Genomic DNA, 25,866 nt, shown 5'->3' with positions numbered 1-25,866 from the left:
AGCCTGTGCATGGGTGTGCGGTGTCCCTGCTGTGCCCGCGCCCGGGGCAGGCTCCTGGAGTGGGTGCCCGCTGGGCTGGGGTGGGGGCGCTGACCTTTCACCCCCAGATTGGGCAGGCCAGCGCAGCTCAGCAGCAGGGTGCCCCAGGGCGGGCCCAGGAGCCATAGAGCCAGAGCAGGACTTGTCCCCTCGCAGCCAGGGCCCTACGCCCCCGGGTGGAGGTTCTTCCCCTCCCAGGGAAAGTCTCCTGCTGTCCAGCCTCAATCCGCTCCAGTGTCTCCCTGCGGGACCAGCTGGTCCTGTCCCTGCTCTGGCTCCGGCTCCACGCCCTGCGCCCAGCCCCAGTGTCCTGGCCAGGCTCCGGAGGCCAGCCCTGGAGCTCTCCTGCGCTGGGTCTCCGCAGGGGTCCTGTGTCTCCCCCGGAGGAGAGGGCCAGGGCCTGGTCTGCATGTGCAGCCAGGTGTGGACCTCGCGCCTCCAGGCCCCGCAGAGACTCCTGGATGGTGCAGGGAATCTGGCATGGAGCGCGTTGGTGCGCCTTCCTCCGCCACCTCCAGGCCCCGCAGACTCCTGGATGGTGCAGGGAATCTGGCATGGAGCGCGTTGGTGCGCCTTCCTCCGCCACCTCCAGGCCCTGCAGAGACTCCTGGATGGTGCAGGGAATCTGGCATGGAGCGCGTTGGTGCGCCTTCCTCCGCCACCTCCAGGCCCTGCAGAGACTCCTGGATGGTGCAGGGAATCTGGCCTGGAGCGCGTTGGTGCGCCTTCCTCCGCCACCTCCAGGCCCCGCAGAGACTCCTGGATGGTGCAGGGAATCTGGCATGGAGCGCGTTGGTGCGCCTTCCTCCGCCACCTCCAGGCCCCGCAGACTCCTGGATGGTGCAGGGAATCTGGCATGGAGCGCGTTGGTGCGCCTTCCTCCGCCACCTCCAGGCCCTGCAGACTCCTGGATGGTGCAGGGAATCTGGCATGGAGCGCGTTGGTGCGCCTTCCTCCGCCACCTCCAGGCCCTGCAGAGACTCCTGGATGGTGCAGGGAATCTGGCATGGAGCGCGTTGGTGCGCCTTCCTCCGCCACCTCCAGGCCCTGCAGACTCCTGGATGGTGCAGGGAATCTGGCATGGAGCGCGTTGGTGCGCCTTCCTCCACCACCTCCAGGCCCTGCAGACTCCTGGATGGTGCAGGGAATCTGGCATGGAGCGCGTTGGTGGCCCTTCCCTCCCTCACCTCCAGGCCCTGCAGAGACTCCTGGATGGTGCAGGGAATCTGGCATGGAGCGCGTTGGTGCGCCCTCCTCCGCCACCTCCAGGCCCTGCAGACTCCTGGATGGTGCAGGGAATCTGGCATGGAGCGCGTTGGTGCGCCTTCCTCCGCCACCTCCAGGCCCTGCAGAGACTCCTGGATGGTGCAGGGAATCTGGCATGGAGCGCGTTGGTGCGCCTTCCTCTGCCACCTCCAGGCCCCGCAGACTCCTGGATGGTGCAGGGAATCTGGCATGGAGCGCGTTGGTGCGCCTTCCTCCGCCACCTCCAGGCCCTGCAGACTCCTGGATGGTGCAGGGAATCTGGCATGGAGCGCGTTGGTGCGCCTTCCTCCGCCACCTCCAGGCCCTGCAGAGACTCCTGGATGGTGCAGGGAATCTGGCATGGAGCGCGTTGGTGCGCCTTCCTCCGCCACCTCCAGGCCCTGCAGAGACTCGTGGATGGTGCAGGGAATCTGGCATGGAGCGCGTTGGTGCGCCTTCCTCCGCCGCCTCCAGGCCCCGCAGACTCCTGGATGGTGCAGGGAATCTGGCATGGAGCGCGTTGGTGCGCCTTCCTCCGCCACCTCCAGGCCCTGCAGACTCCTGGATGGTGCAGGGAATCTGGCATGGAGCGCGTTGGTGCGCCTTCCTCCGCCACCTCCAGGCCCTGCAGACTCCTGGATGGTGCAGGGAATCTGGCATGGAGCGCGTTGGTGCGCCTTCCTCCGCCACCTCCAGGCCCTGCAGAGACTCCTGGATGGTGCAGGGAATCTGGCATGGAGCGCGTTGGTGCGCCTTCCTCCGCCACCTCCAGGCCCTGCAGAGACTCCTGGATGGTGCAGGGAATCTGGCATGGAGCGCGTTGGTGCGCCTTCCTCCGCCACCTCCAGGCCCTGCAGAGACTCCTGGATGGTGCAGGGAATCTGGCATGGAGCGCGTTGGTGCGCCTTCCTCCGCCACCTCCAGGCCCTGCAGAGACTCCTGGATGGTGCAGGGAATCTGGCATGGAGCGCGTTGGTGCGCCTTCCTCCGCCACCTCCAGGCCCTGCAGAGACTCCTGGATGGTGCAGGGAATCTGGCATGGAGCGCGTTGGTGCGCCTTCCTCCGCCACCTCCAGGCCCTGCAGAGACTCCTGGATGGTGCAGGGAATCTGGCATGGAGCGCGTTGGTGCGCCTTCCTCCGCCACCTCCAGGCCCTGCAGAGACTCCTGGATGGTGCAGGGAATCTGGCATGGAGCGCGTTGGTGCGCCTTCCTCCGCCACCTCCAGGCCCCGCAGACTCCTGGATGGTGCAGGGAATCTGGCATGGAGCGCGTTGGTGCGCCTTCCTCCGCCACCTCCAGGCCCCGCAGAGACTCCTGGATGGTGCAGGGAATCTGGCATGGAGCGCGTTGGTGCGCCTTCCTCCGCCACCTCCAGGCCCTGCAGAGACTCCTGGATGGTGCAGGGAATCCGGCATGGAGCGCGTTGGTGCGCCTTCCTCCGCCGTCTCCAGGCCCTGCAGACTCCTGGATGGTGCAGGGAATCTGGCATGGAGCGCGTTGGTGCGCCTTCCTCCACCACCTCCAGGCCCCGCAGACTCCTGGATGGTGCAGGGAATCTGGCATGGAGTGCGTTGGTGCGCCTTCCTCCGCCACCTCCAGGCCCTGCAGACTCCTGGATGGTGCAGGGAATCTGGCATGGAGCGCGTTGGTGCGCCTTCCTCTGCCACCTCCAGGCCCTGCAGACTCCTGGATGGTGCAGGGAATCTGGCATGGAGCGCGTTGGTGCGCCTTCCTCCGCCACCTCCAGGCCCTGCAGAGACTCCTGGATGGTGCAGGGAATCTGGCATGGAGCGCGTTGGTGCGCCTTCCTCCGCCGCCTCCAGGCCCCGCAGAGACTCCTGGATGGTGCAGGGAATCTGGCATGGAGCGCGTTGGTGCGCCTTCCTCCGCCGCCTCCAGGCCCCGCAGAGACTCCTGGATGGTGCAGGGAATCTGGCATGGAGCGCGTTGGTGCGCCTTCCTCCGCCACCTCCAGGCCCTGCAGAGACTCCTGGATGGTGCAGGGAATCTGGCATGGAGCGCGTTGGTGCGCCTTCCTCCGCCACCTCCAGGCCCTGCAGAGACTCCTGGATGGTGCAGGGAATCTGGCATGGAGCGCGTTGGTGCGCCTTCCTCCGCCACCTCCAGGCCCTGCAGAGACTCCTGGATGGTGCAGGGAATCTGGCATGGAGCGCGTTGGTGCGCCTTCCTCCGCCACCTCCAGGCCCCGCAGACTCCTGGATGGTGCAGGGAATCTGGGCATGGAGCGCGTTGGTGCGCCTTCCTCCGCCACCTCCAGGCCCTGCAGAGACTCCTGGATGGTGCAGGGAATCCGGCATGGAGCGCGTTGGTGCGCCTTCCTCCGCCGTCTCCAGGCCCTGCAGACTCCTGGATGGTGCAGGGAATCTGGCATGGAGCGCGTTGGTGGTGCGCCTTCCTCCGCCACCTCCAGGCCCCGCAGACTCCTGGATGGTGCAGGGAATCTGGCATGGAGCGCGTTGGTGCGCCTTCCTCCGCCACCTCCAGGCCCTGCAGACTCCTGGATGGTGCAGGGAATCTGGCATGGAGCGCGTTGGTGCGCCTTCCTCCACCACCTCCAGGCCCCGCAGACTCCTGGATGGTGCAGGGAATCTGGCATGGAGTGCGTTGGTGCGCCTTCCTCCGCCACCTCCAGGCCCTGCAGACTCCTGGATGGTGCAGGGAATCTGGCATGGAGCGCGTTGGTGCGCCTTCCTCTGCCACCTCCAGGCCCTGCAGACTCCTGGATGGTGCAGGGAATCTGGCATGGAGCGCGTTGGTGCGCCTTCCTCCGCCACCTCCAGGCCCTGCAGACTCCTGGATGGTGCAGGGAATCTGGCATGGAGCGCGTTGGTGCGCCTTCCTCCGCCACCTCCAGGCCCTGCAGAGACTCCTGGATGGTGCAGGGAATCTGGCATGGAGCGCGTTGGTGCGCCTTCCTCCGCCACCTCCAGGCCCTGCAGAGACTCCTGGATGGTGCAGGGAATCTGGCATGGAGCGCGTTGGTGCGCCTTCCTCCGCCGCCTCCAGGCCCCGCAGACTCCTGGATGGTGCAGGGAATCTGGCATGGAGCGCGTTGGTGCGCCTTCCTCCGCCGCCTCCAGGCCCCGCAGAGACTCCTGGATGGTGCAGGGAATCTGGCATGGAGCGCGTTGGTGCGCCTTCCTCCGCCACCTCCGAGGCCCTGCAGAGACTCCTGGATGGTGCAGGGAATCTGGCATGGAGCGCGTTGGTGCGCCCTCCTCCGCCACCTCCAGGCCCTGCAGACTCCTGGATGGTGCAGGGAATCTGGCATGGAGCGCGTTGGTGCGCCCTCCTCCGCCACCTCCAGGCCCTGCAGACTCCTGGATGGTGCAGGGAATCTGGCATGGAGCGCGTTGGTGCGCCTTCCTCCGCCACCTCCAGGCCCTGCAGAGACTCGTGGATGGTGCAGGGAATCTGGCATGGAGCGCGTTGGTGCGCCTTCCTCCGCCACCTCCAGGCCCTGCAGAGACTCCTGGATGGTGCAGGGAATCTGGCATGGAGCGCGTTGGTGCGCCTTCCTCCGCCACCTCCAGGCCCCGCAGAGACTCCTGGATGGTGCAGGGAATCTGGCATGGAGCGCGTTGGTGCGCCTTCCTCCGCCACCTCCAGGCCCCGCAGAGACTCCTGGATGGTGCAGGGAATCTGGCATGGAGCGTGTTGGTGCGCCTTCCTCCGCCACCTCCAGGCCCTGCAGACTCCTGGATGGTGCAGGGAATCTGGCATGGAGCGCGTTGGTGCGCCTTCCTCCGCCACCTCCAGGCCCCGCAGAGACTCCTGGATGGTGCAGGGAATCTGGCATGGAGCGCGTTGGTGCGCCTTCCTCCGCCACCTCCAGGCCCCGCAGAGACTCCTGGATGGTGCAGGGAATCTGGCATGGAGCGTGTTGGTGCGCCTTCCTCCGCCACCTCCAGGCCCCGCAGACTCCTGGATGGTGCAGGGAATCTGGCATGGAGCGCGTTGGTGCACCTTCCTCCGCCACCTCCAGGCCCCGCAGACTCCTGGATGGTGCAGGGAATCTGGCATGGAGCGCGTTGGTGCGCCTTCCTCCGCCACCTCCAGGCCCCGCAGACTCCTGGATGGTGCAGGGAATCTGGCATGGAGCGCGTTGGTGCGCCCTCCTCCGCCACCTCCAGGCCCTGCAGAGACTCCTGGATGGTGCAGGGAATCTGGCATGGAGCGCGTTGGTGCGCCTTCCTCCGCCACCTCCAGGCCCCGCAGACTCCTGGATGGTGCAGGGAATCTGGCATGGAGCGCGTTGGTGCGCCTTCCTCCGCCACCTCCAGGCCCTGCAGAGACTCCTGGATGGTGCAGGGAATCTGGCATGGAGCGCGTTGGTGCGCCTTCCTCCGCCACCTCCAGGCCCCGCAGAGACTCCTGGATGGTGCAGGGAATCTGGCATGGAGCGCGTTGGTGCGCCTTCCTCCGCCGCCTCCAGGCCCCGCAGACTCCTGGATGGTGCAGGGAATCCGGCATGGAGCGCGTTGGTGCGCCTTCCTCCGCCGCCTCCAGGCCCCACAGACTCCTGGATGGTGCAGGGAATCTGGCATGGAGCGCGTTGGTGCGCCTTCCTCCGCCGCCTCCAGGCCCTGCAGACTCCTGGATGGTGCAGGGAATCTGGCATGGAGCGCGTTGGTGCGCCTTCCTCCGCCGCCTCCAGGCCCTGCAGAGACTCCTGGATGGTGCAGGGAATCTGGCATGGAGCGCGTTGGTGCGCCTTCCTCCGCCACCTCCAGGCCCTGCAGAGACTCCTGGATGGTGCAGGGAATCTGGCATGGAGCGCGTTGGTGCGCCTTCCTCCGCCACCTCCAGGCCCTGCAGAGACTCCTGGATGGTGCAGGGAATCTGGCATGGAGCGCGTTGGTGCGCCTTCCTCCGCCACCTCCAGGCCCCGCAGAGACTCCTGGATGGTGCAGGGAATCTGGCATGGAGCGCGTTGGTGCGCCTTCCTCCGCCGCCTCCAGGCCCCGCAGACTCCTGGATGGTGCAGGGAATCTGGCATGGAGTGCGTTGGTGCGCCTTCCTCCGCCGCCTCCAGGCCCCGCAGACTCCTGGATGGTGCAGGGAATCTGGCATGGAGCGCGTTGGTGCGCCTTCCTCCGCCACCTCCAGGCCCCGATCCGACCGGCAGCCCTTTTCCTCCACCCCAGGGCCTCTGCGAGACTCCTCCAGACCGGGAAGCTGTTCTCGGCGACCCGGTCCCAGGGAGCAGACCTCCTCATGGGGCCCCTGCGCCACAACCCAGCCGTGTGCGTGCAGGCGGCGGGGTCTCCCGCGGAGCCGGAGGCTGATCCTGGCAGAGACCTCCTGGGCTACGACGGGGAAGAGGGGGGGCTGGGCCGCCCCACCCCCGGCCGCCCCACCCCCCGGCCTTCCAGCCGGCTGCCAGATCTGCAGCCGGCCTGTCTCCGAACCCCGCCCAGGGACCATCTGTACACGCTCGTGCGCCGCCCGCTGCGTTTCCTCCCCCTCCTGTCCCGCCCCGACACCGAGTGGGACCCTCTCAGCCCCGTGGGGGGTGGGGAGCCCCGATGGGCCAGCTTCTCCTCCACCCTGATCCCATCGGCTGTGAGCACGGACGCGGCTCCCCCTGTCCCCGGCGCCCGCCCCTGCTGCGGCGAAGGGAGAACCGGGCGCACGCGTGTCTGGAATGCGCCAGGCTCGCCCCTGCTCCGGCGCCTCCACAGCCTCTGACCGGGGCTCCGGCTGCACTTTCCTCTCAGCCTTTTCTTTACGCCCCCCTCCGCTGCCCCACAGTCGCCAGACTCGTCCCCCTCCTCCGGGCCCTGGCGAAAGCCGCCACACGCGGCGCCGGGACGAGGCCGCTGGGCAGCTCCGAGGGGCGGGGGCGCTGCCCGGGGCTCTCTGCTCGGAGCCCCCTCCGGCCCCTCGCTCCGAGCCTCTGCCCCGCACCCCGACCGGCCTGGCCTCACTTGTCCCCCAGGATCAGTCGGGCCCCGGGTCCAGTCGTCCCTCCTGCAAGGCTGGCGCCAGCCCCCGCCTGGTTCCAGCAGAGCCCCTGCAGCTTGGGGCCGGAGCCCTCCAGGCAGCGCAGCCTCGGGCGGGCACCAGCTCCCGAGCCCGTGGGGTGCTCCCGGCCGGGCCCTGCACCCCCGGCCCAGGAAGGGGCTAGGCCGCGTGGGGCTCTCCCAGAGCAGAGGCTGGGGGGGGCACTGGCTTCCCCGGCTCTAGAGCCCCCCCTCCCCGTGTGTCCGGCGGGGCGGGCAGCGGGCGCAGCTGGGCCGGTCCCACCCCTGCCGGGCGCGTGTGCAGGGCCTGCCGGGGAGTGTGGCCGGCTCCCCACGGCGCCCCTTCCAGGCCAGCCCGCCTCCCCCCGCCCCGCCCCACGTGTCACGCCGCCTCCCCCCGCCCCGCCCCGCCCCACGTGTCACGCCGCCTCCCCCCGCCCCGCCCCACGTGTCACGCCGCCTCCCCCCGCCCCGCCCCACGTGTCACGCCGCCTCCCCCCGCCCCGCCCCACGTGTCACGCCGCCTCCCCCTGCCCCGCCCCACGTGTCACGCCGCCTCCCCCCGCCCCGCCCCACGTGTCACGCCGCCTCCCCCCGCCCCGCCCCACGTGTCACGCCGCCTCCCCCCGCCCCGCCCCACGTGTCACGCCGCCTCCCCCCGCCCCACCCCACGTGTCACGCCGCCTCCCCCCGCCCCGCCCCGCCCCCCGTGTCACGCCGCCTCCCCCTGCCCCGCCCCACGTGTCACGCCGCCTCCCCCCGCCCCGCCCCACCCCACGTGTGACGCCGCCTCCCCCCGCCCCGCCCCGCGTGTCACGCCGCCTCCCCCTGCCCCGCCCCACGTGTCACGCCACCTCCCCCCGCCCCACCCCACGTGTCACGCCGCCTCCCCCCGCCCCGCCCCATGTGTCACGCCGCCTCCCCCCGCCCCGCCCCGCCCCACGTGTCACGCCGCCTCCCCCGCCCCACGTGTCACGCCGCCTCCCCCGCCCCGCGTGTCACGCCGCCTCCCCCCCCGCCCCGCCCCGCCCCACGTGTCACGCCGCCTCCCCCCGCCCTGCCCCACGTGTCACGCCGCCTCCCCCTGCCCCGCCCCGCCCCACGTGTCACGCCGCCTCCCCCCGCCCCGCCCCACGTGTCACGCCGCCTCCCCCCGCCTCCCCCCGCCCCACGTGTCACGCGCCTCCCCCGCCTCCCCCCGCCCCACGTGTCACGCCGCCTCCCCCCCCCCCCGCCCCCGCCCCGCCCCACGTGTCACGCCGCCTCCCCCCGCCCCGCCCCACGTGTCACGCCGCCTCCCCCCGCCCCGCCCCGCCCCACGTGTCACGCCGCCTCCCCCGCCCCGCCCCGCCCCACGTGTCACGCCGCCTCCCCCCGCCCCGCCCCACGTGTCACGCCGCCTCCCCCCGCCCCGCCCCCCCCACGTGTCACGCCGCCTCCCCCCGCCCCGCCCCGCCCCGCGTGTCACGCCGCCTCCCCCGCCCCGCCCCACGTGTCACGCCACCTCCCCCCGCCCCACCCCACGTGTCACGCCGCCTCCCCCCGCCCCGCCCCACGTGTCACGCCGCCTCCCCCGCCCCGCCCCGCCCCACGTGTCACGCCGCCTCCCCCGCCCCGCGTGTCACGCCGCCTCCCCCCGCCCCGCGTCACGCCGCCTCCCCCCCGCCCCGCCCCGCCCCACGTGTCACGCCGCCTCCCCCCGCCCTGCCCCACGTGTCACGCCGCCTCCCCCTGCCCCGCCCCGCCCCACGTGTCACGCCGCCTCCCCCCGCCCCGCCCCACGTGTCACGCCGCCTCCCCCCGCCTCCCCCCGCCCCACGTGTCACGCCGCCTCCCCCCGCCTCCCCCCACCCCACGTGTCACGCCGCCTCCCCCCGCCCCACCCCACGTGTCACGCCGCCTCCCCCCGCCCCGCCCCACGTGTCACGCCGCCTCCCCCCGCCCCACCCCACGTGTCACGCCGCCTCCCCCGCCCCGCCCCACGTGTCACGCCACCTCCCCCTGCCCCGCCCCACCCCACGTGTCACGCCGCCTCCCCCTGCCCCGCCCCGCCCCACGTGTCACGCCGCCTCCCCCCGCCCCGCCCCGCGTGTCACGCCGCCTCCCCCTGCCCCGCCCCACGTGTCACACCGCCTCCCCCCGCCCCGCCCCGCCCCACGTGTCACGCCGCCTCCCCCCCCCCGCCCCGCCCCACGTGTCATGCCGCCTCCCCCCGCCCCGCCCCACGTGTCACGCCGCCTCCCCCCCGCCCCGCCCCACGTGTCACGCCGCCTCCCCCCGCCCCGCCCCACGTGTCACGCCGCCTCCCCCTGCCCCGCCTCGCCCCCCCGCCCGCCCCCCCCGCCCACGCCGCCCCCCCCCCCCCCCCCGTGTCACGCCGCCTCCCCCCGCCCCGCCCCGCGTGTCACGCCGCCTCCCCCCGCCCCGCCCCACGTGTCACGCCGCCTCCCCCCGCCCCGCCCCACGTGTCACGCCGCCTCCCCCGCCCCGCCCCACGTGTCACGCCGCCTCCCCCGCCCCGCCCCACGTGTCACGCCGCCTCCCCCTGCCCCGCCCCGCCGCATGTCACGCCGCCTCCCCCGCCCCGCCCCACGTGTCACGCCGCCTCCCCCCGCCCCGCCCCGCGTGTCACGCCGCCTCCCCCCGCCCCGCCCCGCGTGTCACGCCGCCTCCCCCTGCCCCGCCCCGCCGCATGTCACGCCACCTCCCCCTGCCCCGCCCCACGTGTCACGCCGCCTCTCGCCCTGCGCCCCGCCCCACATCACGCCGCATCTCACCTCACGTCATCTCGCCCCACACATCTCACCCCATGCCTAGCCCCACACGTCGCACCTCATGCCTAGCCCCACACGTCGCGCTGCATCTCACCCCACGCCTCACCCCACCCTGTGCCCCGCCCCATTCCTCACCCCACACCTCACCCCACCCCGTGTCCCGCCCCCCACGTCCCCCCGACTCTCGCCCCGCGCCATGCCCCACCCCACTCCTCACTCTGCGCCCCACATGTCCCCCCGGCTCTCGCCCCGCGCCGTGCCCCACCCCACTCCTCGCCCCGTGCCCCCCACGTCCCCCCGGCTCTCGCCCCGCGCCGTGCACCGCCCCACTCCTCACCCCGCGCCCCACACGTCCCCCCGGCTCTCGCCCCGCCCCGTGCCCCGCCCCACTCCTCGCCCCGCGCCCCACACGTCCCCCCGGCTCTCGCCCCGCGCCGTGCCCCGCCCCGACTCCTCGCCCCGCGCCCCACACGTCCCCCCGGCTCTCGCCCCGCGCCGTGCCCCGCCCCACTCCTCGCCCCACATGTCCCCCCCGGCTCTCCCCCGGCTCCGCCCCGCCCCGTGCCCCGCCCCACTCCTCGCCCCGCGCCCCACACGTCCCCCCGGCTCTCGCCCCGCCCCGTGCCCCGCCCCACTCCTCGCCCCGCGCCCCACACGTCCCCCCGGCTCTCGCCCCGCGCCGTGCCCCGCCCCACTCCTCGCCCCACACGTCCCCCCGGCTCTCGCCCTGGCTGTGCCCCATTAACGGCTCCTTCGTCCCTGCAGGCCCAGCGCCATGTCAGCGACCTGTACGAGGATCTGCGCGATGGCCACAACCTCATCTCGCTGCTGGAGGTGCTCTCGGGGGACACCCTGGTAGGTGGGGCCCCGGCCCGGCGCACCGGAGCAGGGTCGGCCCTGGGGGCGGGAGCCCTGCCCCCTGCCCTGCTGGCCCCGCACGCCCCACGGCCCCACTTGCTTGCTGTAGCTCCCGGGGAAGCCAGTCTGGCCCCGGGCCCCGGGCTCTAACACACTAACGACCCTTCGCCCTCCGGACTGTCTGCTCCTTCGACCTGCTGAGCTCTGCCTTTGCCTCCTCTGCTCCGCTTCTCGCAGCCCCGGGAGCGCGACTCCGCCCGGACCTCGCGGCTGGTGAGTGGTTCCGCCCGCCCGCCCGCCAGCCAATCAGAGCTTTGCTAACTCCGCTGCTCACCTGCCATTGGCTGGGCTGGGCCTTGGGCGCCAGGCTGGGATCTCCCCGAGCCCCCCGCACTGGGGTCCCGGCGCGTCTGCGGGCCGGGGGCCTGGGTCCCAGCAGAAGCTGGAACTTGCTTGGTTGGGGGCTTGTCTGCTGGGCCCTGTCCTGGGCCCGGAGGCCTGTAGGGGGCGCTCTCCCCGCGAGCTGGGCCAATCCTGAGCAGGGGGGGAGCCTGGCAGGGGGCGCTGGGCTGTGGGGGCGGGGGGCGGGGGGGGGCCTGGCAGGGGGGGCACTGGGCTGGGGGGGGAGCGGGGGGGGCCTGGCAGGGGGCGCTGGGCTGTGGGGAGCAGGGGATCCTGGCAGGGGGTGCTGGGCTAGGGGGAGTGGGGGGGGGGGCCTGGCTGGGGGCGCTGGGCTGTGGGGAGCAGGGGGAATCCTGGCAGGGGGGGGGTGCTGGGCTGTGGGGGGAGCAGGGGGATCCTGGCAGGGGGTGCTGGGCTAGGGGGAGTGGGGGGGGGGCCTGGCTGGGGGGCGCTGGGCTGGGGGGAGCGGGGGGGCCTGGCAGGGGGCGCTGGGCTGTGGGGAGCAGGGGGATCCTGGCAGGGGGTGCTGGGCTAGGGGGAGTGGGGGGGGCCTGGCTGGGGGCGCTGGGCTGGGGGAAGCGGGGGGGGGCCTGGCAGGGGGTGCTGGGCTAGGGGGAGTGGGGGGGGGGGCCTGGCAGGGGGCGCTGGGCTGGGGGAAACAGGGGGGGGCTGCAGTGCCCCGAATTCCTGCATTGTCTGTAGCAGGGCTGGGGTGGGCGCGCCGGGTCCTTGTGTGCAGGACAGGTGCTGGGGGGGGGGCAGGGCTGGGGGGCAGGAGGCAGAGCTGGGGGGCAGGGCTGGGGCTGACCGGTAGGGCCCTGTCTTGGGGCTGGGGGGGGCAGGGCCAGAGGGCAGGAGGCAGGGCTGGGGGGCCGGGGCTGACCGGTAGGGCCCTGCCTCAGGGCCGGGGGGCAGGAGGCAGAGCTGGGGGCAGGACCGGAGCTGGCCAGTAGGGCCCTGCCTTGGGGCTGGGGGGCAGGAGGCAGGGCCGGGGGCCAGGGCCGGGGCTGGCCAGTAGGGCCCTGCCTTGGGGCCGGGGGGGCAGGGCTGGGGGGCAGGAGGCAGAGCTGGGGGCAGGACTGGGGCTGGCCAGTAGGGCCCTGCCTTGGGGCTGGGGGGCAGGAGGCAGGGCCGGGGGCCAGGGCCGGGGCTGGCCAGTAGGGCCCTGCCTTGGGGCCGGGGGGCAGGGCTGGGGGGCAGGAGGCAGGGCCGGGGGGCAGGGCCGGGAGGAAGCTGGAAGCAGCAGCCCAGCCCAGCCCAGCTCAGCACTTTCCTGGCTATTGTCTGGTTCCCGCGTTTCCTCCCGGCCCGGTGGGAGCGTCTGGGAGCGGAGGATTTCCGGGCCCAGCCCCACACCCCCTGCGCTGCCCCTTCCTGCAGGCTTCTGGCCCCACAGATGTGCCCCACGGCCAGAGACAGCGAAGGGGGCCCTGCCTGGCACCGGGGGGATGTGCCCCCTCCTGGCCCTGCCCTCGCATCTGCAGGGCAATGGGTGGGCAGCTCTCTGCCCCCCCGGGCCCCCGGCTCCCTGCCTGCCCCCCCGGGCCCCCGGCTCTCTGCCTGCCCCCCCGGGCCCCCGGCTCTCTGCCCCCCTGGACTCCTGGCTCTCTGTCTGCCCCCCCGGGCCCCCGGCTCTCTGCCTGCCCCCCCGGGCCCCCGGCTCTCTGTCTGCCCCCCCGGACCCCCGGCTCTCTGCCCCCCTGGACTCCTGGCTCTCTGCCTGCCGCCCCGGGGCCCCCGGCTCTCTGTCTGCCCCCCCGGGCCCCCGGCTCTCTGCCTGCCCCCCCGGGCCCCCGGCTCTCTGTCTGCCCCCCCGGACCCCCGGCTCTCTGCCCCCCTGGACTCCTGGCTCTCTGTCTGCCCCCCCGGGCCCCCGGCTCTCTGCCTGCCCCCCCGGGCCCCCGGCTCTCTGCCTGCCCCCCCGGGCCCCCGGCTCTCTGCCCCCCTGGACTCCTGGCTCTCTGTCTGCCCCCCCCCCCTGGGCCCCCGGCTCTCTGCCCCCCTGGACCCCCGGCTCTCTGTCTGCCCCCCCGGGCCCCCGGCTCTCTGTCTGCCCCCCCGGGCCCCCGGCCTCCCGCCCCCCCGGGCCCCCGGCTCTCTGCCTGGCCCCCCGGGCCCCCGGCTCTCTGCCTGCCCCCCGGGCCCCCGGCTTTCTGCCCCCCTGGACTCCTGGCTCTCTGTCTGCTCCCCCGGGCCCCCGGCTCTCTGTCTGCCCCCCCCGGGCCCCCGGCTTTCTGCCCGTCCCGGGCCCCTAGATCGATCTCCCCCCGGCTCTCTGCCCCCCGGTGCTCTCTGCAGCCTTTCTCCGCGGCCCGTCCTCGGTGTGCCCGGTGTGCAGCCCTGCGAGCCTGCCTGAGCCCCTCGGCCGTACCCCCAGCCAGTGGGCTCCCCAGCCGGAGCCACCTCCAGCTGCACCCGGTGTGGGGGGGCCCTGCTCCGCTTCTGCCCAGGCCGGGTCCCGGTTTGGCTGGGGGGGGAGGGGGCCCGGGGGGGGTCCGGCCGCTCACCCCCCCTCTCTCTGCAGCCCCGCGAGAAGGGGCGCATGCGCTTCCACAAGCTGCAGAACGTGCAGATCGCCCTGGACTACCTGAAGCACCGGCAGGTGAGAGCCCCACTGAGACCAGAGGGCATCCCTGGGGCTGGGGGAGGGGCGGGATCTGTGGGGGGTGGGGTGGGGGGCTCTGCGGGGCAGGGGCGGGAGGCTCGGCGGGGGGAGGGGGGGGGAGGGGGAGGGGCGGGGAGGCTCGGCGGGGGCTGGGGGAGGGGTGGAGGGCTCTGCGGAGGGTGGGGGAGGGGCGGGATCTGTGGGGGGTGGGGTGGGGGGCTCTGCGGGGCAGGGGCGGGAGGCTCGGCGGGGGGAGGGGGAGGGGCGGGGAGGCTCGGCGGGGGCTGGGGGAGGGGTGGAGGGCTCTGCGGAGGGTGGGGGAGGGGCGGGATCTGTGGGGGGTGGGGTGGGGGGCTCTGCGGGGGGGGGGGAGGGGGAGGGGCGGGGGGGGCTCGGCGGGGGGCTGGGGGAGGGGTGGAGGGCTCTGCGGAGGGTGGGGGAGGGGCGGGATCTGTGGGGGGTGGGGTGGGGGGCTCTGCGGGGCAGGGGCGGGAGGCTCGGCGGGGGGAGGGGGAGGGGCGGGGGGGCTCGGCGGGGGCTGGGGGAGGGGCGGGATCTGTGGGGGGAGGGGTGGGGGGCTCGGCGGGGGGCTCGGCGGGGGGGGGGGGGTTCGGCGAGGGGGGCGGGGGGCTCGGCGGGGGGGCGGCCCCTGGCTGACGGCGGCTCTCGGCCTGGGCAGGTGAAGCTGGTGAACATCCGCAATGACGACATCGCCGACGGCAACCCCAAGCTCACGCTGGGCCTCATCTGGACCATCATCCTCCACTTCCAGGTGGGTCTGCCCCGCCCCCACGGCCGGCGCCCCGCCCCGCCCCCCACGGCCGGCGCCCCGCCCCGCCCCCCACGGCCGGCGCCCCGCCCCCCACTGCCGGCGCCCCGCCCCGCCCCCACGGCCGGCGCCCCGCCCCGCCCCCCACGGCCGGCGCCCCGCCCCGCCCCCCCCCACGCCGGCGCCCCGCCCCCCCACTGCCGGCGCCCCGCCCCGCCCCCCACTGCCGGCGCCCCGCCCCGCCCCCCACGGCCGGCGCCCCGCCCCGCCCCCGCAGCCAGCACCCCGCCCCGCCCCCCACTGCCGGCGCCCCGCCCCGCCCCCCACGGCCGGCACCCCGCCCCGCCCCCCACTGCCGGCGCCCCGCCCCGCCCCCCACGGCCGGCGCCCCGCCCCGCGCCCCGCGGCCAGCACCCTGCCCCGCCCCCCACGGCCGGCGCCCCGCCCCGCGCCCCGCAGCCAGCGCCCCGCCCCGCGGCCCGCGCCCCGCCCCGCCCCCCACGGCCGGCGCCCCGCCCCGCCCCCCACGGCCGGCGCCCCGCCCCCCACGGCCAACACCCTGCCCTGCCCCCCACGGCCAACACCCTGCCCTGCCCCCCACGGCCGGCTCCGCCCCCGCGCCCCTCAGCCAGCGCCCCGCCCCGCGGCCCGCGCCCCGCCCCCCACGCCCCGCAGCCAGCACCCCGCCCTGCCCCCCACGGCCGGCGCCCCGCCCCCGCCCCCCTCGGCCGGCGCCCCGCCCCCCGCCCCCCTCGGCCGGCGCCCCGCCCTGCCCCCCGCAGCCAGTCCCCCGCCCTGCCCCCCCGCAGCCAGCCCCCAGCCCTGCCCCCCGCAGCCAGCCCCCAGCCCTGCCCCCCGCAGCCAGCGCCCCGCCCCGCGCCCCGCAGCCAGTCCCCCGCCCTGCCCCCCACAGCGCCCCTGCTGGCCAAGACCCTGGCTGGAGCTCCCAGTTCACTGGCTGCCATGGGGCTTTGGGCTGGGCAGGGCGGCCCTGCAGGGGCGCAGTGGGGCAGGACCGTGGGGCGAGGCCAGGGGGCTCCTTGCTCCTCCCTCTCTATCACTCCTCGGGCTCCCGCGGGACCTTCCTCCGCGGGTCTTCGCCAGCGCCGGGGCCCCCCAGCAAAGGCCGGGAAGCAGGCGCCCACGCCGGGCGTCCAGGGTCAGGCCCCTCCGGGACTCGGGGTCCTGGGCGCAGGGTGGGGGGCTGGCGGCTCTGAACTTGGAGCCGGGCCCCAGCGAGCGTGAAGCGAGTCCTGCCGGCTCGCCCCAAGCAGCCCTGCGGCCGCACCCCAAGGGCCAGCCCAGCCGGACGGGGGGAAGCCAGGCCCTGATCCTAGGAGGCTGCGCAGCCCGGCCAGACCACAGGCTGGCACCCGCTGTCCTTGGCCCAGCTCGAGCTCTGTGCCCGGAGCCGGTGCCTGGGGCCCGCTGGGGCAGGGGTCTCCCGGCCGGCACCCTGGCCCTGAGCGTGGGGGGGGCTGCGCCTCAGGGTGGCTGGCCGCAGAAACCCCCTTGCTACCTCTCCCTGCCTGGCACTCGGGCGAGCCGGCCCCTGGAGCTGCCAGCTGGGCCATGCCCCTTGGCCTCTGCAGGAGGGGCAGCTTTCGGAGGCTGGGTCACCCGCTCCTCCGGCCAGGCTTAGCCCCAGGGCAGGGTCTGGCAGCCGGGGTGACTCAGACACACGGGCACCTGTGCCCACCCCGCCAGCCAGCCCCAGCCCTTCCCTGTCCCCGAGGGCAGGAGCCAGAGGAGCTGCCCCGGGCACCGGGTTCCTGGCCTGCCACGTGCCGCCTGGCGCACTGCGCGGGTGCCTGGAGCCGGGCGTGGCCCCGCAGGCGAGCACCCTGGTGCGGCTCGCGCTGCCCTTGGCCGGGCTCTGACACTGCGGCTCGTGGTGCCGGGCGTGGGCAGGAGGGGTGGCTCAGAGCTGAGCTCGGACACTGGAGTCCTGGTGCTCCGGGAGGGGAGAGCGGGACCAGGCCGGGCAGCAGAGGGTGCCAGGAAGCCGGCCAGGCGCAGGGGCTGTCTGGCGCCTTTGGCTGGCAGCAGGAGGGCTGGGGGCGCGGGCAGAGCTGGCTGCTGGTCAGGCGCCCTGTGCTCCAGGGTTGGGAGTCTGAGCCCAGCGCCCGCAGCCCCCTGGGCCCTGGGCTGGGGGCAGGGAGTCCCGGGCTGTGCGCTGAGAGGAGCTCGCCCTCGGTGCCCGCAGCCCCCCGGGCTCCTGGGAGCTTTGCAGCTCAGCGGGCGGGGGCCTGGGATCATCCCTGCGCAGCTCCTCCCAGGGTGGGCGGGACGCAGGAAGCAGGAGGGCATGGCGGTATGTCGGAGCCAGGGCCTGGCTCCCTGCAAGGCCCACGCAGCAGCCGCCCCCTCACGCCCCTTCCCCTCGGGGCCCAGGCGCCTGGGCCTGCTGCGGTTCCACAGTGCCGGGGGGGCGTACCACCCCTCCTCGGCTCCAGCACCCTGCCTGCCCTCTGGGGTCTCGCGCTCCCTTGCGTGCAGGGGAAACTGAGGCACGCCCACTCTGAGAGGGGCGCCTGGGGGCTGACGCGCCGTCCCTTGCAGATCTCGGACATCCAGGTGAGCGGGCAGTCCGAGGACATGACGGCCAAGGAGAAGCTGCTGCTGTGGTCCCAGCGCATGGTGGAGGGCTACCAGGGCCTGCGTTGCGACAACTTCACCACCAGCTGGCGGGACGGGCGGCTCTTCAACGCCATCATCCACCACCACAAGTGAGGGCAGGGCGGGGCGGGCGTGAGCGGGCAAAGGCTCCGTGGGCCGGGCCTGCCGCCCCGGGCCCTGCGTTCTGGGCGCGTCGGGACAGCCGCCGGATAGCTGAGAGAGGTGGGGCAGGCCCGGCCGTGGCTCTGAGCCAGGGGGGGCAGGCCCGGCCGTGGCTCTGAGCCAGGGGGGGCGGGGGCGGCCGTGGCTCTGAGCCGGGGGGGCGGGGGCGGCCGTGGCTCTGAGCCGGGGGGGCGGGGGCGGCCGTGGCTCTGAGCCGGGGGGGCGGGGGCGGCCGTGGCTCTGAGCCGGGGGGCCGGGGGCGGCCGTGGCTCTGAGCCGGGGGGGCGGGGGCGGCCGTGGCTCTGAGCCGGGGGGGCGGGGGCGGCCGTGGCTCTGAGCCAGGTGGGGCAGGCCCGGCCGTGGCTCTGAGCCAGGGGGGCGGGGGCGGCCGTGGCTCTGAGCCGGGGGGGCGGGGGCGGCCGTGGCTCTGAGCCGGGGGGGCGGGGGCGGCCGTGGCTCTGAGCCAGGTGGGGCAGGCCCGGCCGTGGCTCTGAGCCAGGGGGGGCAGGCCCGGCCGTGGCTCTGAGCCGGGGGGGGCGGGGGCGACCGTGGCTCTGAGCCAGGTGGGGCAGGCCCGGCCGTGGCTCTGAGCCAGGGGGGCGGGGGCGGCCGTGGCTCTGAGCCGGGGGGGGCGGGGGCGGCCGTGGCTCTGAGCCGGGGGGGCGGGGGGCGGCCGTGGCTCTGAGCCGGGGGGGCGGGGGCGGCCGTGGCTCTGAGCCAGGGGGGCGGGGGCGGCCGTGGCTCTGAGCCGGGGGGGCGGGGGCGGCCGTGGCTCTGAGCCGGGGGGGCGGGGGCGGCCGTGGCTCTGAGCCGGGGGGGCGGGGGCGGCCGTGGCTCTGAGCCGGGGGGGCGGGGGCGGCCGTGGCTCTGAGCCGGGGGGGCGGGGGCGGCCGTGGCTCTGAGCCGGGGGGGCGGGGGCGGCCGTGGCTCTGAGCCGGGGGGCGGGGGCGGCCGTGGCTCTGAGCCGGGGGGGCGGGGGCGGCCGTGGCTCTGAGCCGGGGGGGCGGGGGCGGCCGTGGCTCTGAGCCGGGGGGGCGGGGGCGGCCGTGGCTCTGAGCCGGGGGGGCGGGGGCGGCCGTGGCTCTGAGCCGGGGGGCGGGGGCGGCCGTGGCTCTGAGCCGGGGGGGCGGGGGCGGCCGTTGAGCCCCATGTCCCTGTCCGGGCTGCCTGGGCCCGTGCCCCGCTGCCGAGCCCTGGGGTGGGCGCTGCCCAGGCGGAGGAGGGGCAGGACCTCGGAGCCCAGGTGGCAGGCTCAGCCCATCTGCATTGCCCCCGCCGGGAAGCAGCAGGGCCTCTGCTAGGCAGGAGCGGCTCCGAGCCAGGCCTGGCCTTTGGGGGCTGCAAATCCCCAGACAGGTTCCAGCCCGTCAGACAGCGCTGCCCACTGGGCGCGGGGCGGGAAGGCTGCTGGAGGCTACGTCTGCTGCCACCCTCCTTGTAAGTGTAACAAGTACGTGCACGAGCCGCCCCGCCCGTGCCGGGAGGGGCAGGTGGAGAACGCAGGGCTGGCAGCACAGTGTGTTTGGCTTTGCAAGGCGGGCGGCTGCAGCGGCTCCGCGTTCCGGGCCTCGCAGCACCAGGGCGGGCGGCTCCGCGTTCCTGGCCTCACAGCACCAGGGCGGGTGGCTCCAGCGCCGGGGCGGGCGGCTCCACGTTCCTGGCCTTGCAGCACCAGGGCGGGCGGCTCCAGCATCGGAGCGGGCGGCTCCAGCGTCGGGGCGGACGGCTCCACGTTCCGGGCCTCGCACGGAGCAGCGCAGGCTTGGCTCCAGGATGGAGCGGAGCTCGCGCCAGCGGGTGAAGAAGAAGCAGCGTCGCCGGGGGCCGGGCGGCTCAGCGGGGTCCGTGTCCCGGACGGAGGAGCAGGTGGTGATGCTCTGTGAGGAGATCGCGGACCCCGCCGCCCTGGAGACCCCCAACGTCAGCGGCTCGCTGTACTCGCTCCACTCCACCCTGCGCCTCAAGGAACTGTAGGCACCGTGCCAGCCGGGGCGTTGCTGCGGAGAATGGGGGGCTGCAGCTGCTTGGGGGTGGGGCAGGCAGAGCCTCTTTGGCTTCAGACCCCCCCCAGGGAGTCCGTGCGTTTCGGCCTCTGCATGGGGCGGGGCTGGGCCGAACACCCTCAGGAACAGGGCTCTGGTGGGGGGCGCCCGGCCCCTCACGCGCTGTCTGTGGGGGAGGGGGGGCCCGGCCCCTCACGCGCTGTCTGTGGGGGGGGGGCCCGGCCCCTCACGCGCTGTCTGTGGGGGGGGGCCCGGCCCCTCACGCGCTGTCTGGGGGGGGGCGCCCGGCCCCTCACGTGCTGTCTGTGGGGGGGGGGGCCCGGCCCCTCACGTGCTGTCTGTGGGGGGGGGCCCGGCCCCTCACGCGCTGTCTGTAGGGGGGGCGCCGGCCCCTCACGCGCTGTCTGTGGGGGGGCGCCCGGCCCCTCACGTGCTGTCTGTGGGGGGGGGCCCGGCCCCTCACGCGCTGTCTGTAGGGGGGGCGCCGGCCCCTCACGCGCTGTCTGTGAGGGGGGGCCCGGCCCCTCACGCGCTGTCTGGGGGGGGGCGCCCGGCCCCTCACGCGCTGTCTGTGGGGGGGGGCCCGGCCTCTCACGCGCTGTCTGGGGGGGGGCGCCCGGCCCCTCACGCGCTGTCTGGGAGGGGGGGCCCGGCCCCTCACGCGCTGTCTGGGGGGGGCGCCCGGCCCCTCACGCGCTGTCTGGGGGGGGGCGCCCGGCCCCTCACGCGCTGTCTGTGGGGGGGGGGCCCGGCCCCTCACGCGCTGTCTGTGGGGGGGGGCCCGGCCTCTCACGCGCTGTCTGTGGGGGGGCGCCCGGCCCCTCACGCGCTGTCTGTGGGGGAGGGGGGGCCCGGCCCCTCACGCGCTGTCTGTGGGGGAGGGGGGGCCCGGCCCCTCACGCGCTGTCTGTGGGGGGGGGGGGCCCGGCCCCTCACGCGCTGTGTCTGCCGCAGGCCGATGCTCATCGACATGAACAAGGTCTATCGCCAGAGCAACCTGGAGAACCTGGACCAGGCCTTCACGGTGGCCGAGCGGGACCTGGGGGTGACCCGCCTGCTGGACCCCGAAGGTATGGGGGCGGGGGGCCGGGCCGGGGCTCCCTGTCACGGCTCACAGGCGGTGCCCACACTTGGCCCGTCCGTCCCCGGGCAGGACCCCTCTCCAGTGGGGCAGCCCCTTCTCGGGGAGCCCCCCCTCCAGCCCGGGGGCAGGGAGACAGCCCTTTCCCTGGCCCACCCTCTCTCGGGGGGCCCCTCCGCCTGCGGGACGGCGCCTCTCAGGGCCTGCTGCCGCCTGCCTCCGCCGTGAGCCCCCTCCCCCTGGACCCCCGGGACTCCCACCCAGAGGGGACAGCGCCCCCCCCCCCCCCCCCGGCCAGCGCCCAGCAGGAGGGGCTGTGGAGCTTTGAACAGCAACGGATCCCTCAGGCCAGTCGCCTGGGCCCCCGCAGCCGGCTGAGTCCTGCCCTCAGCCCCCCAACACAGCCCCCGGCTCCCAGCAGAGCCCCAACGGCCCCTCCCCCGCCAGTGTCTCTCCCCAGGTAAGAGGGGCGCCCCCCCCGGCTGGGACCCGCTGGGCCGGTCGGGGTGCCCCCCCTGCAGCCCCTTGGCTGGCGTCTGGCCAGACCCGGCCGTGTCCTCTGAGCGGGGCCGGGGGCACCAGACGCCGGCTCCAGCTCTGGGCTGTTCCCTGCAACGACAGACCCCTCCCCCTGGTCCCATGGAACCAGCGAGCGCCTCCCCTAAACCCCCACGCTCCCCCTCGTCTCACGCCGCTCTGCCCCTCCCAGACGTGGACGTGCCGCAGCCGGACGAGAAGTCCATCATCACCTACGTCTCGTCGCTGTACGACGCCATGCCCCGCGTGCCCCACATCGCCCTCGGCGTCAAGGCCAACGTGAGTGGGGCCAGGCCCTGGGGCTCCCGCCGTCCCCCAGCGCCCTGCTGCGGGGCCGCAGGCCTGGGGAGATGCAGCGCCGGGGCAGGCTGCGTGCAGAGGGCCGTAGATCAGGCACGTCACAAGCTCAGTTCTGGAGGAACGCAGCATCTGCGGAAAAGCGACGAGATGCCGTATTGTTCGAAATAAAGCGGCAGCCACGTTTATGCTAATGAAGCGTGGACATTCAATCCCGGCTTCATTAGCAATTTGCATCCCTCTGTCGACAGCGGGACGCAGCCCAGACGAGCTGCCCGCAGGACGCTCCGGCTACCAGCGGGCAGGCACGGAGATAGGCTGGGAGGGCTGGACCCCGAGGCCTCCCCCTCCTTGCCCAGGGTCAGCCCGGCAGCGTCTGGAGCCCGGGCTCCTGCCCCCCACCCCAGCTCTGCCCAGCGAGTCCCTGGGGGCAGGGCTAGTGCCCAGCGGGCCGGCGGGAGGGAGCCCAGAGAAAGGGGGTGAAAGTCCAGCCCTTGGGAGCCCGTTATTCCAGCTCTGGCTGCCTGCCCGGCTCCGCCAGAGCCCCGGTTCCTGCCAGCTCTCCCCCCTCCCGGCCCCCCCGTCGGGTGTTCTCCCGTGGGACGGGGGTCGCAGCCCTGCAGAGAGGTGCCCCCGGGCCGTGGGTGTCTCAGGGACCAGATGTGTCTCCACTGCTGTGGGGCACACCATGGCTCGGAGCCGGCCCAAGAGCCACCGGCAGCTACGGAGGGAAGCTGAGGCACAGGTGGAGCTTGGCCAGCCCCTCTAGCAGAGCCCGGGTGGCAGGGAGACCACGGCCCTTGGACGGTCGGGACGCTGGAGGCCGGCAGGCGCGGGACCCAGCGCCGTGCTCTCGCTGTCCCCAGGAGCTGCAGCTGCGCTGGCAGGAGTACCGCGAGCTGGTGACGGTGCTGCTGCAGTGGATTCGCAATCACACCGTTCTCTTTGAGGAGCGCGCCGTCCCCGCCAGCTACGAGGAGATCGAGGTGAGGGGCTCTGGGCTGGGCGTGGGGAGGGAGAGGCAGGCGAGCCGGGCAGGGCCGGGGGGGGATCGCGGGGTGGGCGGCTGGGCGTGGGGAGGGAGAGGCAGGCGAGCCGGGCAGGGCCGGGGGGGGGGGATCGTAGGGCGGGCGGCTGGGCGTGGGGAGGGAGAGGCAGGCGAGCCGGGCAGGGCCGGGGGGGGATCGTAGGGCGGGCGGCTGGGGAGGGAGGGAGAGGCAGGCGAGCCGGGCAGGGCCGGGGGGGGATCGTAGGGTGGGCGGCTGGGGAGGGAGGGAGAGGCAGGCGAGCCGGGCAGGGCCGGGGGGGATCGTAGGGTGGGCGGCTGGGCGTGGGGTGGGAGAGGCAGGTGAGCCGGGCAGGGCCGGGGGGGATCGTAGGGCGGGCGGCTGGGGAGGGAGGGAGAGGCAGGCGAGCCGGGCAGGGCCGGGGGGGGATCGTAGGGTGGGCGGCTGGGCGTGGGGTGGGAGAGGCAGGTGAGCCGGGCAGGGCCGGGGGGGATCGTAGGGCGGGCGGCTGGGGAGGGAGGGAGAGGCAGGGGAGCCGGGCAGGGCCGGGGGGGGGGGATCGTAGGGCGGGCGGCTGGGCGTGGGGTGGGAGAGGCAGGTGAGCCGGGCAGGGCCGGGGGGGATCGTAGGGCGGGCGGCTGGGGAGGGAGGGAGAGGCAGGCGAGCCGGGCAGGGCCGGGGGGGATCGTAGGGCGGGCAGCTGGGCGTGGGGTGGGAGAGGCAGGTGAGCCGGGCAGGGCCGGGGGGGATCGTAGGGCGGGCGGCTGGGGAGGGAGGGAGAGGCAGGCGAGCCGGGCAGGGCCGGGGGGGGATCGTAGGGCGGGCAGCTGGGCGTGGGGTGGGAGAGGCAGGTGAGCCGGGCAGGGCCGGGGGGGGATCGTAGGGCGGGCGGCTGGGGAGGGAGGGAGAGGCAGGCGAGCCGGGCAGGGCCGGGGGGGATCGTAGGGTGGGCGGCTGGGGAGGGAGGGAGAGGCAGGCGAGCCGGGCAGGGCCGGGGGGGGATCGTAGGGCGGGCGGCTGGGGAGGGAGGGAGAGGCAGGCGAGCCGGGCAGGGCCGGGGGGGATCGTAGGGTGGGCGGCTGGGGAGGGAGGGAGAGGCAGGCGAGCCGGGCAGGGCCGGGGGGGGATCGTAGGGCGGGCGGCTGGGGAGGGAGGGAGAGGCAGGCGAGCCGGGCAGGGCCCGGGGGGATCGTAGGGCGGGCAGCTGGGCGTGGGGTGGGAGAGGCAGGTGAGCCGGGCAGGGCCGGGGGGGATCGTAGGGCGGGCTGGCTGGGCGTGGGGTGGGAGAGGCAGGTGAGCCGGGCAGGGCCGGGGGGGATCGTAGGGCGGGCAGGCTGGGCGGTGGGGTGGGAGAGGCAGGCGAGCCGGGCAGGGCCGGGGGGGGATCGTAGGGCGGGCAGCTGGGCGTGGGGTGGGAGAGGCAGGCGAGCCGGGCAGGGCCGGGGGGGATCGTAGGGCGGGCGGGCGGCTGGGCGTGGGGTGGGAGAGGCAGGCGAGCCGGGCAGGGCCAGGGGGATCGTAGGGCGGGCGGCTGGGCGTGGGGTGGGAGAGGCAGGCGAGCCGGGCAGCTGCCCAGGGGGGTGGGGGGGGGATCGCTGGGCGGGGCGGGCGGCTGGGCGTGGGGTGGGAGAGGCAGGTGAGCCGGGCAGGGCCGGGGGGGGATCGTAGGGCGGGCGGCTGGGCGTGGGGTGGGAGAGGCAGGCGAGCCGGGCAGTGCCAGGGGTGGGGGGGGGGATCGCTGGGCGGGGCGGGCGGCTGGGCGTGGGGTGGGAGAGGCAGGCGAGCCGGGCAGGGCCGGTTGGCGGGGGGGGGGAATCGCGGGACCGAGGGGGGCTCTGACTCATTCCTTCCATGCCAGCCCCTCGTGAGTCACCAGTGGCAAAGTCTCACCCGGCCAGGCCTCTTCCGTCCTGTGGGCTCCAGCTGCCGTGGGGCGGGACAGCTCCCAGGCCTGCCGGGGGGGGGGGGTAACCCGGGGGGGTGGCCTCCTCGGGGGGGGCTGCTGCGGGGAAGCCCCACCCGGGCGTGGGCCTGGCTGGGTGAGATCCCTGCCTGGCCCAGAGCCCCAGGGCAATGGGGGGGTGCCGGGGCCTCCCCTGGCCCCACGCCCCTGACCCCCGCCTCCCCCCAGCTCCTGTGGCGGCAGTTCCTGAAGCTGAAGGAGACGGAGCTCCCGGCCAGGGAGGCCGACAAGAGCCGCTCCAAAGGCATCTACCAGTCCCTGGAGGTGAGCGGCCCGGGCTGGGGGCGGGAGCCGGGCCCGTGGCGGGGGGCCCGTGGCGGGAGGCCCGTGGCTGGCCCGTGGCGGGGGGCCCGTGGCTGGCCCGTGGCGGGGGGCCCGTGGCTGGCCCGTGGCGGGGGGCCCGTGGCGGGGGGCCCGTGGCTCAGGGCGCCGTCCCCGGGGGCAGGCCCGTCTCACGCCCTCTCGTGCGCAGGGCGCAGTTCAGGCCGGGCACCTGCAGGTCCCCCCAGGCCACCACCCGCTGGACGTGGAGAAGGAGTGGGGCCGGCTGCACGTGGCCATCCTGGAGCGGGAGAAGCTGCTGCGCACCGAGCTGGAGAGGTCAGGGCGGGGCATGGGGAAGGGCTGGGGGGGAGAGAATGTGGGGCTGGGAGGGGGGGCTGGCAGCTAAGGGACTGGGGGAGGGGGAGGAGCAGTGGGCGGGGGACTAGCTAAGGGGGCGAGGAGGAGGTTGCTGAGGAGACGGGGTGGGGGGCTAGCTGAGGGGGTGGGGAAGGAGGCCGCTGGGGGGCGGGGGGTCGCTGAGGGGGGCGGGGAAGAAGGTCGCTGGGGGCGGGGGTGGCTGGCTCAGGGCTCCGGGGAGCCGGCGTCCCCCCTCCCGGCGAGCCAGGCCCGGCTCCCGCGCTGCTCCGGGCTGGGCCGGGGTGCCCCACCCGCCCTGGCCTCCGGCCCTTAATGGGAACCACACGGCTGGTGACTCACTTGGGCCGGGCCCCCTCCGGAAGCCCAGCCCCTCCTCTCCCCGCCCGCGGAGCCGCACGCAGGCCGGGCTCCGGGCTCCGGGCTCTGGGCTCCGGGCTCCAGGCTCCTCAGGGCGGCCGGGGGCTCCGCGTTCCCAGGCACGTGGCTCGGCAGGGCTGGGCGGGGGCTGGGCCGGGGTGCACACGTGGGTTGGGGGGCTGAGGGGAGGGGTTCCCAGAGGCTCACCCCCCCGCCCCCCCGCAGGCTGGAGAGGCTGCAGCGCATCGTCAGCAAGCTGCAGATGGAGTCGGGGGTGTGCGAGGAGCAGCTGAACCAGGCCGACACCCTGCTGCAGTCGGTGAGAGACCGGGCCTGCCCCGGGACGGGCCTGCGGGCGCCCCACAGCACCTGCAGCATGAGCTGTGGGGGGCGCAGGGACGGGGGGCAGGAGCGGGGGCAGCATGAGCAGCGGGGGGGTCACAGGAGCGGGGGGCAGCATGAGCAGCGGGGGGGTCACAGGAGCGGGGGGTCACAGGAGCGGGGGGCAGCATGAGC

General features: G+C 75.5%; 1 protein-coding gene across 22 annotated transcripts in view; it reads left to right on the top strand.

Annotated features, from left to right (window-relative positions):
• Window positions 1-25,866, top strand: part of PLEC (plectin) — a 198,268-nt gene that overhangs the window by 123,994 nt on the left and 48,408 nt on the right. For 17 of the 22 annotated variants that reach the window (XM_089775874.1, XM_089775873.1, XM_089775877.1 and 14 more), the window contains 11 exons: window positions 10,814-10,903; window positions 11,144-11,179; window positions 13,833-13,910; window positions 14,593-14,685; window positions 17,245-17,411; window positions 20,421-20,536; window positions 21,257-21,363; window positions 22,248-22,367; window positions 24,520-24,615; window positions 24,824-24,951; window positions 25,576-25,669. In XM_089775874.1, the coding sequence (XP_089632000.1) occupies window positions 10,814-10,903; window positions 11,144-11,179; window positions 13,833-13,910; window positions 14,593-14,685; window positions 17,245-17,411; window positions 20,421-20,536; window positions 21,257-21,363; window positions 22,248-22,367; window positions 24,520-24,615; window positions 24,824-24,951; window positions 25,576-25,669 (1,125 nt within the window). Of the gene's footprint in view, window positions 1-10,813; window positions 10,904-11,143; window positions 11,180-13,832; window positions 13,911-14,592; window positions 14,686-17,244; window positions 17,412-18,553; window positions 19,434-20,420; window positions 20,537-21,256; window positions 21,364-22,247; window positions 22,368-24,519; window positions 24,616-24,823; window positions 24,952-25,575; window positions 25,670-25,866 lie in introns of those variants that run through there. The other 5 variants (XM_089775876.1, XM_089775875.1, XM_089775882.1 and 2 more) reach the window with 2 other exon arrangements.

The sequence above is a fragment of the Pelodiscus sinensis genome, chromosome 2 (genome assembly GCF_052426305.1).
Source record: "Pelodiscus sinensis isolate ZL-2025 chromosome 2, ASM5242630v1, whole genome shotgun sequence".
Classification (NCBI taxonomy): Eukaryota; Metazoa; Chordata; order Testudines; family Trionychidae; genus Pelodiscus; species Pelodiscus sinensis.
Note: the sequence above shows the minus strand (reverse complement) of the source record. Positions and strands in the feature narration are given on the sequence as shown.